At 38.8% G+C, this 14,289-nt stretch overlaps 2 protein-coding genes across 4 annotated transcripts in view; both read right to left on the bottom strand.

The window, feature by feature from the left end:
- Window positions 1-14,289, bottom strand: part of cemip (cell migration inducing hyaluronidase 1) — a 215,876-nt gene that overhangs the window by 145,124 nt on the left and 56,463 nt on the right. The gene's annotated exons all lie outside the window — the stretch shown is intronic.
- The window catches only part of LOC140209845 (cell surface hyaluronidase CEMIP2-like), a 90,114-nt gene that overhangs the window by 19,365 nt on the left and 56,460 nt on the right, over window positions 1-14,289 (bottom strand). For all 3 annotated transcript variants that reach the window (XM_072278408.1, XM_072278407.1, XM_072278409.1), the window contains exons 15-19: window positions 12,554-12,706; window positions 12,260-12,437; window positions 10,088-10,303; window positions 7,488-7,696; window positions 1,187-1,369 (exon numbers count right to left, since the gene is read on the bottom strand). In XM_072278408.1, the coding sequence (XP_072134509.1) occupies window positions 1,187-1,369; window positions 7,488-7,696; window positions 10,088-10,303; window positions 12,260-12,437; window positions 12,554-12,706 (939 nt within the window). The remainder of the gene's footprint in view (window positions 1-1,186; window positions 1,370-7,487; window positions 7,697-10,087; window positions 10,304-12,259; window positions 12,438-12,553; window positions 12,707-14,289) is intronic.

The raw sequence follows: 14,289 nt of genomic DNA, 5'->3' as shown, positions 1-14,289 counted from the left end.
GTTTGATGTTTCATATTATGTACTGTTATATATAACGTAAGCATGTTTATGGGGATTGGCTGAGCAAGCTAGGACTTTTCCTTTTGGCGAGGAGTACGAGAGGTGACTTGACAGAGGTGTACAAGATGATAAGAGGCATAGGTAGAGAGGACAGCCAGTGATATTGGGTAGTATGAACAGGCATAACTATAAAACGTTTGGAGGATGTCAAAGGTTTTTTCCCCCCACAGAGAGTGGTGGGCTCCAACAGTGGTGTTTGAGGCAGAAAAAAATTAGCAGCATTTAAGAGACTCTCAAATAGGCACATTGATGAAAGCAAAATCGAGAGCAACGTGGGAGGGAAGGGTTAGATTGATCTTAGAGTAGGCTAAAGGGTCAGCACAACACAATGGGCTGAAGGGCTTGTGCTGTACTGTTCTATGTTTTATGTTACAAAAGAATAGGTCAAGGGAAAAGGAAGTGGGGCAACATTGTTAATAAAGGCAGGTACCACAGTATCACTGAGTGTTGATATAAATGCACTTAATGGGGGTGATGTGAAATCATGAATCAGTTTCGATTGAAAACATGAATATTAGGGGAAGAAAGATGAAGATGGATGTAGTCTATGATCTCCCAAGTCTGAACATTCAATCTGCCAGTTTGTAAAATGGGAAATATCAGGATTATGTTTGAAGGGAACTGCAATTATCATGGGATATCTTAATCTACATATTGATTGGATGAACTGGATTGACAAAGATATCACAGAAGAAGAATCTGTGGAATGCATCAGGGATCAAGACAAAGAGAGGTGCAAGGAAGAAGGAAGCATGATGTTGACCAACAAAATAAGAATGAAGAAAACCTGAAAGCAGGAAAGATATAAATCAAAGCATTCAACACTATCTTCCTGTTCTGATTGGATATGGAAGTGATGCTGGAAAACTGGAGGTCTACTATTTAGGAGCAGTTACATAAAATTTTACCAGATCATGGAATTTACCTAATTTATTTTAATTCCACATTAGCTCTTCTAATGGAATGTACATCCATAGTTGAGCCAACTGCAACAAATACATGCAGACTCAATGGGCAATGGTGTGAAATTTAAAGCACTTAATGGAGAAGATGTATTACGAGCAGCTGACCCAACATTATCTACTTTTGTTACAATTATCACAAGCATCACATGATATGGACCTACCCAGAACTGATGTCAAAAAAATACAGGCTCTTGCTTGGGTATTTTTGAAGAATGCTTAAAGATGACGCTGCTTTATACCGCTTCACACTGTGTACTCTTCCATTCGCTCGTTGGTTTATATCTGACATGACTTTAAAAATTGTTCCTCTGGGATAACAAAGGCCAACTTGTATCCAGTCCCCCCTATAATATCAGTAATAAAATATAGTTAGCTCTCCTCATTACAAAATAGGTATTTCTTTTCCTTCTTTTTAAACCTCCAAAATATGTAGATCTATTTTCCAGTATTTTTTCCTATCTATGATCCGGATCACTTGGGTAGCATGCACTTCACTAGTTTCTTTTAAATAGAAATTGCTTGATGGTAAATTACATCTAAAAGATTGAGAAATAAAGATGGGAACAATCCCAATATAATGTCATCTAATCCTTATTTAAATTCCTTGGATCTGACAAACTACAGCAAAATTCACATAATCCAGCACACTTGCCATTTGTGTTGCCAGATTAGCAAATTTTCTGAGCTATTTTATGTTATTTACATACTGTAAATACATCAATGCATTTTAAATTCCATTTAGTTTTACATGTTACACAACATTATGATAAATTTCCCAGTGTACTATGGAAGTTTAGAGAGAGTAGGAAATGGAATCCTCGCCACATTAAAGAAAGTGTATGATATAAGTGTATGACTGGGGTCATGGTGAGTTCCATGGTAACTGGTGCCTGGTGAGGCAATCATGACAAGCATGCAGACAAGATCAAGCAGTTCAGTTTCATATTAGACCAAACATCAGAATAGGGAAGAAGTGTGATCTAAGTAACTTTGACCATGGAATGATGATTTGTGCCAGATGGGGTGATTTCAGGATCTCAAAAACTGCTGATCTCCTAGGATTTTTGGACACAACAGTCTCTATAGTATACAGAGAATGGTGCGAGAAACAAGAAATAACCAGAGAGCATCAATTCTTTGGGTGAAAACACCTTGCTAATGAGAAAGGTCAAAGGTGAATGCCCAATTGGTACGTGCTGACAGGAAGGTGACGGTAACTCATATAACCATTACTAACAGAAGAGTGTCTCTGAGCACACATGTCGAACTTTGAAGTGGATGGGCTACAGCAGCAGAAGACCAGGAACCAGTTACAGGAGTTTACTAATAAAGTATCCACTGAATGTAAATGCAAGATGGAGGTGAATTTCTGCGGGCAGTCAGATTTGAGGGAAATGTTTGACAGACCCTTCTGGTTGAAAAAGTTCAAAGGATTTAGTGAGATCAATGAAAGTGATGTACAATACTAATGTTACTGCATGCCTGTTGGCTTCTAGCTAGACAGAATCCATGCTGTTATTTGGGGAGCAGCCATTCAGCCACTGGAAGAGGCTGCCTGAAGAAGACCTTCCCTAGCGACCTTTTGGAAATGGCTCTTTTCTAAAAAAGAATATTGATTACAGTAACTCTGAGGTTCTCTGATATCCTATGATTTCCTAATGTGGATGCTGTGGATTGATGATAAAGTGGTAATTACAGAACTGTAGCAGGGAAATTATCTCCTCCTAAGGCCTTATTTTTAGTTGGCATACAGCCCCTTTGACTTTCTGTCAGTTAGAGGTGATAGTAAGGCAGGACAAGAGGCTTCAAAAGGTTGGAGTCATGGCTGAGATCTTTAATTATTCTTCCAGCAGGTGTTTACCCTGTCTGTCCTTCACCATTCTTACTTCTCTTGCTTAGGAGTTTGGGCTGTGGATGACTTTAACAGTGCAAAAGAACTTTCATGACATGGCAGTCATCAAGTAGCCCTTGCACTTTCTCACCTCTTCTTTAGGTCTGTTGGGCCTCAGTCTTCAGCCATTTATAAAGCTGCTGGGATGTGTTAGGATTATTAAGATCAGAGTAGAAGTTCCCCTTGTATAATCAAAAGATTTTGTATTAATTGCTATGGTGCAATGGTTCCAGGTTAGTGTGAGCTGATACGAAGCACTACTAATTCCGTGAAGTGAATTGCTGAGATGCTAAATTAGCTTTTGTTTTCTTGATGGTGAAGTCCTCTCTGTGATGTTGGAGATCCACTTCCAGGAAAATGTACCCAACACATAGGCTATCTCCGATTTGTAATAGCTTACTTAGTGCCTCAATGGTGGTGCCAAAGCATCCTAATTCTTCAGCTAGGAGAGCAGAGTAATAAACCAGACCTATCACCATTTGAATGGATGTTTCCAGTGCATATTCTTTTAAGACATGGGTTAGTAAGCTACCACATGTAATATTATGGATTGAGGCTTTGATTCAATCGCATAGGAGATCAAGACCTCTGGAGAAGATTCTGTGGCACGGATGTTCATACATGAAGGTGCTGCTTACACAAGCTCACTTTATCTCTCACACTGTGTGAAAACGGTGAAATTTGCAGAAGGCTGTGCAACCCTATTCATTTCCATGAGCAGTTCAGTATAGTACCGAAGCAGCAAGAAGCACCATAGTTGCTAATATATGCAGACCAGCAAAAGTGCTGGAAATTAGGACTTGTGCAGAGATCACAAGTAAGTTCCACCATTAATGCTGATGTTGGGGTGTAGGGCTATATGAATCATTGTGGATTCTGAACAACAAATTTTGCTTTAGGTAATAAAGAAGTACACTGTACATCATTTTAGCAAATGGGACAAAAATAGAACAGCAGAAAGTATTGTACTGGGTGGGCTGACCACAACACTGCACATGGTATGCTGTTGACTCCAACATGAAAAATTGTTATATCACAGCCCTTCTACTTAAGATCTCTTACTCTTATCAGCTATTTCCAAAATTATACTTATATTCTTAAACTACAATGTTGGAATTTGACCTTATGTCATTTTCACTAATAGTACAGGCTTCTAGCGTTCAACCACTATCTCACTGTAGACAGAGACAATGTTTTGAATTAGCTTTGAGAATACTCCACCTGTTACCCATCTGACCTCTCCAAGGCCTAGCCTGAATACCTGAATGACATACTCTGCAAGTTCCTTTCCAACATTTTTATTTTCAGGATATAGCCCCTGAGAACCACCCAGTTTCCTCGGCTGAGGTTGCTGCCACTGTGCTGTCAGGAAGAGAAACCTAGAGTTTAGACTGAGCTTTTAATTAGATCATATATTTCCAAGCTGGAGGACTCTGATGTCAGGAATACTGATACTGATATCCTAGGTCTGGGATGATTGACTTGCAATAACCACTACCATCTTCAATCACTGATGCTCCTGATGTCAATAGTCATGAGTCTCACTTTGTCTCTTGAATTCAGCTCTTTTATTTTATGTTTGGATCAAAACTGCAATGAGTACTATCTTTGTTACTGACAAGCAGGTTATTGTGAGTAAGTACTACTTGACAGCATCTCAACTACATCTTGCATCACTTTTCGATTATTAAGAATAGATAGAATAGATCTGCTTTGCTCTTTTATAAATATAGCATAGCAATTTTCCACATAGTCATCTAGATGCTACTGTTGCAACTATACAAGTTTAATTTAGTCTGAGGGGCAACTTGTTCTGGAATAGAGGTTTTCAATACCACAAGACGGAATCTTGCCTGCTTCCATTGTCTTTGCTGTATCTTGTATGTTTCAACAATGTCCCCTCATTCTGCTAAACTCCAGCAGACACATACCAAGCTTGTCCAACCTTTACAGATGAGGTAACCTACCTGTTCCAATTATTAGCCTGGTAATTTCTGTTATTGGACAAAAGCAATGTGTAACTGCCTGGAGGATTGCAAGATAGGCAGAACAGGGCATAGCATAAAAACGTGGGAATGGGCCATTCAACCCTGTGAGCTTGCTTTGCCATTCATCAGGATTATAAATCACCTCAGTAGTATTTCAGCTCTATAGTGGCATCCCTTGATATCCAGAAAGCTATCAATTTCTACTTTGAATGAACACAATGACCAACCCTCCTCCAGGGAAAGATCCTTCCTGATTTAGCACACTAGCCCCCTGAACAAGTTTGTTTTTTAATGAAATTTCTTCTCATGCTTCTCAAGTATCCATGAGATAGCAATCAATTCTCAAGAGTACATGCAAAGTCAACTCAATATGTTGAATCCACCATCCCAGTAATTGGTTTTGTTGCACTCCCTCTATCATGAGTGCATCTTTTCTTGGATAGGAAGATCTAAACTTCACACAGTACTCCAGTCGCATTTTCACCAAGGTTCTATATTATTACAATTAGTAGCCACATCGTAGATAAAGCACCTTAATCAAGAAATAAACAGGGTAGGCAAACATGATACACAATAATGATAAGAGTTTAGTTTTTCTCTCTCCGTTGGTACTGCCTAACCTACTGGGCATGTCCCACGATCCTGTTAAAAGTAATAAATAGCAAAGAAGCATAACCACACCCTAACTGCCTCATAAACCTATTAAAATTGGTCTCACCAATATCCTCTTTGTTCTTTCCCTTCCAATTGCCAACTTCCCTGCAACTTAAATATGCCCTTCTTATTCCTCACTTCCAGTCCCAATGAAGAGTCTATGATCTGAAAAGTTAACCCATTTTTTCCTTCCACAGGTGCTGTCTGGTCTGTTGATTGTTTCCAGCTTTTTCTGATTTTATTTCAGATTACCAGCATTGGCAGCTTCGTTTATTAAAATTATTTTCTCTACAACCCAGTTCAACGTGACCGAGCAAACATATCCAGCATTTTCTGTTATTTCAAACTTACAGCATTGGTAGCATTTTGATTTTTCGAAGAGCCTTTTCCTTTGATTTAATACAATTTGTAATTTCTCTTGTCAGACACTGATGAATCACTTTTCCTTTTTGGGTTTTATGTTTTTAAAGGAATACTTGATTTTGCAACTTCTGCATTTTTTCTTTCAGTGCTAACTGTTGCCCGCCTGCAGTCATACTTTGAGTATGTTCTCCCAATCAGTCATGGCAAACTCACCTCTCATACTTCTGTTACTTAAATTTAAGATCCATCTACATACTGAATTTGAAAATGATGTAGTTCAATGTCAAATTCCAACACATTAATACACTCCTCTCCAAAGCCTCCTTGATGATAGGATAATCTTGATCGATTCTCATTTTACAAAACAAGATGCAAACAGCCTGTACTCAGCTGTTTTCTCAAAATATTGATCTAAAAAAGCATACTGTACATATTCTATTAAATCATATTCCATTTCATTGCAGTACATTTACATTTCTCTAGTCTCTATGTAGGTTAAATGTCTCAACGATTATTGTGCTACCTCTAATTTCCCCAAGAATCATTTTGTCAGCTTCAAACTGATAACGGTGGCTTGTAGGGAAAAAGGCAGCCAACATCCGTCTTACTCCCAAATACCAGCAAAAATGAATGAAGATGAACAACTTTACAGATATGGCAGGCATCTTAGTTTCATCCCACATGGCATAATCAGGTATCCAGGAGTGCTCAGTGTCCGGCACACCCAAGACATCATCATCCAAATTCCCCTAAAAGATGCTGAAAAATAACAGCATTTTACATTGAATTTCTAGGAATTTTCACTGTATTTGTTTAGAGATAAATAATTCAGAAGATTATCATGTTCTTTGGAATATTTCCATGAGATCTTTATTATTCACCTGGAAGCTTTGGTTTTCCTTCTCACTTCTATGACAGCACCTCCAACAATGCAATATCTTCTCTACAGTGTCAGATTGTATGCTCAAAATCTCTACAGTGTTATCTCTCCCCAGTTTGAGGTGGGAGAATGAATATACACACACACACACACACACACATACATATATACACACACACACACACACACACACACACACACATACATATATACACACATACATATATATATACATACACACATATATATACACACACACACACATACATACACACACACACACACACATATATACATACACACACACACTTTTTTTCTCTTTTACATTATTAGGATAAACAACTTCTAAGGAAAGGAAGTCCTGTCAGCTAAAGACATGAGCACCAACAGGAGAGATGATGAAGGGTGGATGTACAATGCTTTCTGTATTAGTTCAAGTATATACTTTCCATGAGGAGCACAGATCAAGTTTTTATTTGGTTTGACAGTGCAACATGATCAAAAACAGTTCCATTCACATCAGAATAAGGATGGTGTTGAGCACAGGCTGGACAGAGCTCAGTGAAAAACAAGAAATATAGCAGAGCATGTAATTAAAAGTCAACAACCTGAAACATTAACTCCATTTCTCTCTCCAGATACTGCCTGACCTTCTGAGCATTCACAACATTGTATTTGTAAGTTACCTGTTGAAGTTGATTGGGTAGAGGACGATCTGCTCAGGTGTACTACCATTCCACAATAACGTGTAAGCTTGTTCAAGCATGACAACAGGCTGGTACTGCTGATAGGGTGCCCTACGATTTACACCCTGAAGCTTCAGTGGGTGGTTTGGATACAAATCCTTCATAATCAAGAGAGATGGATTCTCTGGATGCCAGGCTTGAACATAAAGCTATGTAAAATAATGGGAAATAGGTATTACATTTTTGGAAACAACAGATAATGTTTAAAACAGCTTGTCCTTTCCTGGGTGTACTGATAGGATTCTAGTGACTCTTGGAGTAATACAGCCCTTGTGGTATTTCCACAACAAGGTTAGGAACCGGAGATCCAGGATATTGACCCTCTTACTTATTGTAAACCTCAAGCTGAAATTTTCTATCCATGACAATATATTGAACCATTTCATAATAATGATTTACTCCAAGAATCACATTCCCTTCTATATTTGTTAAATAGTGAGAAATCATGGAGTGCTAATGCTCAAGGGGAACTGAACATTCTTGTACACAAATTGTGGGAAACCACCATGCAGGTTCAGCCATGCAAATTGTGTTTACAATAAAAGGGTTTGGTTACAAGAGTAAAACATCCAATTGTATTTATACATGACCTTGATGAGAGCACACCTGGAATATCCTGCATGGCTTTGGTATCCCTACCTAGAAAAGTATGTGCTTGCCATACAGGCAATGCAGAGAAGATGCATGGGACTGTTTCCTGGCAATGGATTTGTTGCACAAGGAGAGATCGAGTAAACTGGTAGAGGGTTCTTGAGTTTAGAAGAACGAGGTGAGCGTTCATCAAAACTTACAAAATTGTTAATGGGCTAAATGGCTGGATGCAGGGAGGATCTTTTCAACAGTGAAGGCCAGAACCAGGGGGCTCAGTTTCAGAATAGGTAGTCATGAACTGTTGAAATTCTTTACCCTAGTGACTCACTTTCTTTCAGAACAGTGAATGATCGATTTCTGGATGTTAAAGAAATCAGGAGAAATGAAGATAGAGCTGGAAAATAACAATCAGGTAGGAGAAGATCAGTCATGAACTCGACAAACATTAAGAGTAGGTTCAAAGGGATAGGTGGTCAACTCCTGGTCCTAGCTCTTAAGTTTTAATTGCTGCCAATCTCTACACGTTAGATTTTTTTTATTGATGCAGACAGATATCCAGTTCTGTCTTTATACAAACATGTTCTCAGTCTACGATCATTTAAAACCTATTCTACCAAATGGATTACCTCATATTTTCCCATATTATACTCCATTTACCACTTAACCAATATCCTGTTGCAACATGTTTGTATCCATCTCAATTTACTTGCCAGCAATCAGCTTTGTATTATCAGAAAACTAGGAAAAGGACCTCTCATCTAATCATTCAAATAGACTCATCAGTCAGAATGCAATAATAGAATTTAGATGTCTCACTAAGTACAGTGAACAAATGAAAATGACCTACTTATTTATTTTTATACACCCCATCTGTGTTACCATGGATAGAACTAATTATAGGGAACAATATACCTAATTCTATCCAAGGTAACACAGATGAAGTGTATAAAACAGAACTAACTATTGTGAACTAGGTAAAGATAGCCTGGGCAAATGACTGTTTTGATAGTGAGCCACAACGTAAAATTATAGCACACACAAAATATAGACTGGGATTGAGGAATGGTACAGACAGGATGTACAGAAAAGCAGCCTGGAGGAGCTTAGAGCACTGAAGGCTAAAAGGAGGAAAAGAGGTGGAAGGGAGGGACTGATGGGTGGGTTGGTAAATTAGTGATCATGTTTGGTGGAAATATTTGAAGTGCATGGGGAAGAGGACACGCAGGTGTTTGTGGCCACATATTGTAGCTAGAAGGCACAAGAATTTAGGCATATAAATTTATTCATATAGAGTTCTCCCAGTTTGGAAGTGCAGGCTTTGAAACCTAATTGTCCTGGCAGCATCCAGTGACAAGCACCATAGAAACAATATGCTACAAGCTTCCCAACAATACTCCAAATGCTACGTTGCACATGGTGGTTCTGTTGAGGCAGAATTGTAAGGGTGACTGACACCATGACCCAGGTCGAATTTTAAGTGACTCAAAAAGACCTGGAAATGGCTGCTACTGGTTTTTACTTCAAGGAGAAATAAAATGTCTCTAGGTGCATAATGCTTGAATAATACTACTACGCAAATGGATTTTTAAGCACGTCTTCTATCCATGCAAAAACATAGATTCAGTCACATGAGCCTTAATTTTGTTATGATAATCTCTTGTAAAGCACCACATTACAATTATTTAATAGTGCAATTGTATCACATTGACTTTGCCTAAATTTAAAAACCAGTGCACGGCCTGTAATTTGGGCACCTTAGTTCTAACTGCCATATTGGTTCACATCAGATGTTGTTCATCATTATGAACACTTCTAGAGGCTGCATCAAGTCGGTTCTGGGCTTAAAATACCCAAATCATTCCTTGAATGAGATAACTGTAAAAAAAAACTTCTGAATGGTGAAATACAATACATGCTATAATTGCATGTTCAACCCGACTGAAATTCACCTGGGCATATTTGCCAGTGCAGATTACACCATTCCACCTTGGTACACTAAGGCAGCTTGGATGGCGGACCAAGTAGTTGTCAGCCCTTGCTACGAATGTATCAGGAAATCCAGTCACTGAACCATCCAAATCATGGAAAATAGAAGTCCAGTCACCATCGAGGCTGTTGGTTCCAAACCACTGTCCTGGTTTGCCAAAAAATACTTCAAGATTAACCTGATGGAGAAATAATGAAAGAAATTAGAAGAGGTACACAAGAAGAAACTGTTCTCAGTCGTGTTTTCTATACAGAAAAGCCAAACCGAGGACCTGATAAATAGAGAGAAATTACTCTGCACATAGAACGTGTGCTGAAACAGTACCTTGTAGTTGACCTCTGCTAGTTTCATTCAACAGAATAGAAACAGATGTTCTCACACATTGCACTCAATGCATTCTGTATAATAACACTGAGAAATCATTGGAAATTTCAACCATATCCTCCTTGGAGTCCTTTAGAAGTAAAGCTACTTTGGGTAATTTGTGCTCAAGTGGTGAGCAAGAGTTCAAAAGTTCAAAGTAAATTTATTAACAAAATATATATATGTGGGCGTTCACAGTAAATACAAAAAAACACAATAGAATCAATGAGAACACGCGCGCGCACGCGCGCTCACACACACACACACACACTCTCACAAAAGATGGACAAACAACCAATGTGCAAAAGACAAAATGTGCAAATACAAAAAGTAAATAACTCTGACTTCTCATCTTTTTTTCTCCAGTCTCTGAAGAATCTTGGCCCGAAACATCAACTGTACTCTTTTCCATATATGCTGCCTAGCCTGCTGAGTTCCTCCAGCATTTTGTGTGTGTTACTTGGATTTCCAGCATTTGCAGATTTTCTCTTGTTTGTTCCCGAACCTGATGGTGTGGGTCCTGAGGCTCCTGTACCACCTTCTGATGGCAACTGTGAGAAGAGAGTATCACCTGGATGATAGGAGCCCTTGATGATGGATGCTGTTTCCCCGCAACAGCGCTCCTTGTAGATGTGCTCAGTGGTGGGAAGAGTTTTACTGGTGATGAAATAGGCTGTATCCACTACTTTTTGCAGGCTGTTCCATACAAGAGCATTGGTGTTTCCATGTCAGGCCATTACACAACCAGTCAGTATACTCTCCACAGCGCATCTATAGAAGTCTGTCAAAGTTATAGGTGACATGCCAAATCTTTGCAAAATTCAAAGAATGTACAGCTGCTGCCATGCCTTCTTTGTAATGCTGCTTACATGCTCAACCCAGGACAGATCCTTTGAAATAATAATGCCGATGAACTTAAAGTTGCTGACCCTCTCCCCATCTCTGATCAGAATTGTCCAACCTTATCAGAATTGTCCGTAGGTCTAGGCCTAGAATCCTTCTCTTTCATCTCACACCTCCTCTTCAAAATCGCCACACTGGACCGTCTTTAGAATGAAAAGTTCCCTCCAATTTTCTATTCCACTGATAGTTTGCGCTCCCATAAGCCATTCAGCGCATGCAAGGGGAAGTTGGGGGAGGTAATTCAGGAGGGAGAGGCTGACATCACAGCCCAAGTTGGGCGAGTCCATTCAATGCTCGGAAAATGCGCTTCATGCTCCTCAACAGCCTACCATCCCCCTGTGTGTGTAATACAGTGCCCACCAATTATCAACCTATTGTCCTCCCCTCCATGGAATACAGGGCTCATCATCAGCCTACATTCCTCCCCCCTGTGCAATAGAGCACTCACCAATTATAAATGGCCTCCCCTATCTCACATCAAAACTGAGAGTGGACTCAACTAAATTAACACATGGTCCTACTGTGCACTGCCATACTGGACAGAGACACCTCTAATGAGATTGTCAACAGGGCTGCTCATTCACTGTCCTCCACTTTGAGCGCTAGCATCGTGCGCCGGGCGAAGTTCAAAAAATTACGTTTATTTTTTTCATCACGATCTCTCGCAGAACCCCTAGTAACCTCTCATGGAATCCCAGTTGAGAAACCCTGCTTTATACTATTGTAGCAAGATATTTGATCACTTGTACACAAATATTCTCACAATAATATTCATTTTCAATCTAAAATATCACTATTTTGACTCCACTACCAAGGGATAACTTTTTCTTGGTGTTTGAGAATATACAGTAAAATGATTAAAACTTACACTACTCTCCAACTTGACTTGAGATACGTTATTTTGGGGACTGATTTGCCAGGGGTTCCTCATAAAGAATCCAAGTGCACTACAGTACCTATCATGGACAGATAAGTATTTCTTAAATGTGCACTGTGTCAGCCGGACTGGACCATCATAGATCTGGAATCCACGGATGGGAAATGTTCTGGAAAGCATAAAGACTTCAAATTCAATACTTCCTGCAGTTTTTGGATTATGAAGTGAAACCCTTTCTGGAATATAGATGCAACATGCCTTAAACTGTTATTATTTATTTCCTACCTGTTTCTTGGCAGTGTTCTGTACTCTCCATGTGCACCCTTTCCCCAGTATCTGTTTTGTCCTCCATTGTAACCCACATTAATGCTTTCACCAACAAAGACTGATCTTGTCACTTCCAGGCTTGATCCTTCATCAGTTGGAAATGTTCCATCACTGTGAAAGCAAAACCAGAATGATCATCAAAACTGTCTCCTATTATCAGTTTTCATCAAAAATAATGTGTGCCTCCATTATTGTTAATTGATCCTTAAAGGTTTAATTCATGCCACTCAGCATCCACAAAATCAACAAAATAGGGTTAGAGACCATAGCTCCTTCCATCTGCAATTTACACTCAAAACCAACAAGTATCCCGAGGCTTTAAGTTCTTCCATTCTGAACATCATCATGTTTCCTGGGAAATTAAACACCTTGAGCTGTGGAACAGGAAAACAAAAACTACTATGGTTTATGCTCTGTATCCACTAAAATTCTGTCACCACAAAAAGAAACCTTTAGCAAAATTATACTTCATGGCCATTTTACTAGGTACACCTTATTGTTAATGCAAATATATAATCAGCCAATCACATGGCAGCAACTTAATGCATAAAGGCATGCAGGCATGGTCAAGAGGTTCAGTTGTTGGTCAGACCAAAACATCAGAATGGGGAAGAAATGTGAACTAAGTGACTTTGTGGAATGACTATTGGTGCCAGATGGGTGGTTTATAATCTCAGAAACAGCTGATCTCCTGGATTTTCATACACAACAGTCTCTAGAGTTTACACAGAATGGTGTGAAAAACAAAAAAATATCCAGTGAATGGTAGTTCTGTGGGCAAAAAATTGCTTGTTAATGAGAGAGGTCAGAGGAGAATGGCCAGACTGTTTCAAGCTGACAGGAAGGTGACAGTAACTCAAGTACCAATTCTTTACAACAGTATTGCACAGAAGAGCATCTCTGAAGCATAACACATCAAACCTTGAAGTGGATGGTCTACATCAGCAGAAGGTCATGAACATACACTCAGTCACTACTTTATGAGATACCTCCTATTAATTCAGCTTGGCATTCATTGGGATAGGAATCTGGTTTCTTAGCTACTAATCTTCCATCAAAAGTCAATAGTCATGAAATAGCAAAACGTGACTTTCAAACTGTTAGAATTAATTTGAATTGTATTCAAATTATCTAATTTCCAATTTAATACACAAAATAAAAGCAAACACCCAAAATGCTTTTTACTAACAAGCCTTTATCCGTACAGCCCATCCACTCCTCTTGAACTGCCACCCACCAAGTAATGACATTACATGGTATCCTGCATTCTAGACAAAGCCAACTCCAGTAACACACTGAGTTATTTTATGTTTTCATTTGTTCTACATTTTATGCCCTTCAAGGAATAACTCCATCGAGATTAAGGTTTCTTCATGTTCCTATTCTGTCTACCATTATAACAAATGTAAAGTACTGTATACAATTCTTGCCAGATTTGAATAAATTCTAACAAATATATGAAATACGTAAACTTTCTAACTTTACACTGCAATTGCCAGCATTTTCAATTGGAAATTACTAATCACATTTACAATGACTTCTCAGAGCAACTACAACACTTTTCATCACTGTGAGCAAGTGCATATATGTACATTTTTTATTGTAAACAGGGATGAATTTTAAGATTTCATAATGGGACTTAATGATCCTTAAGAATTCAATTCACTTAATCCCCAGCCTTTAAATCAACTTCC

This window comes from Mobula birostris, chromosome 14 (assembly GCF_030028105.1).
Source record: "Mobula birostris isolate sMobBir1 chromosome 14, sMobBir1.hap1, whole genome shotgun sequence".
Taxonomy (NCBI): Eukaryota; Metazoa; Chordata; class Chondrichthyes; order Myliobatiformes; family Myliobatidae; genus Mobula; species Mobula birostris.
This window is presented reverse-complemented; position numbering and strand designations above follow the sequence as displayed.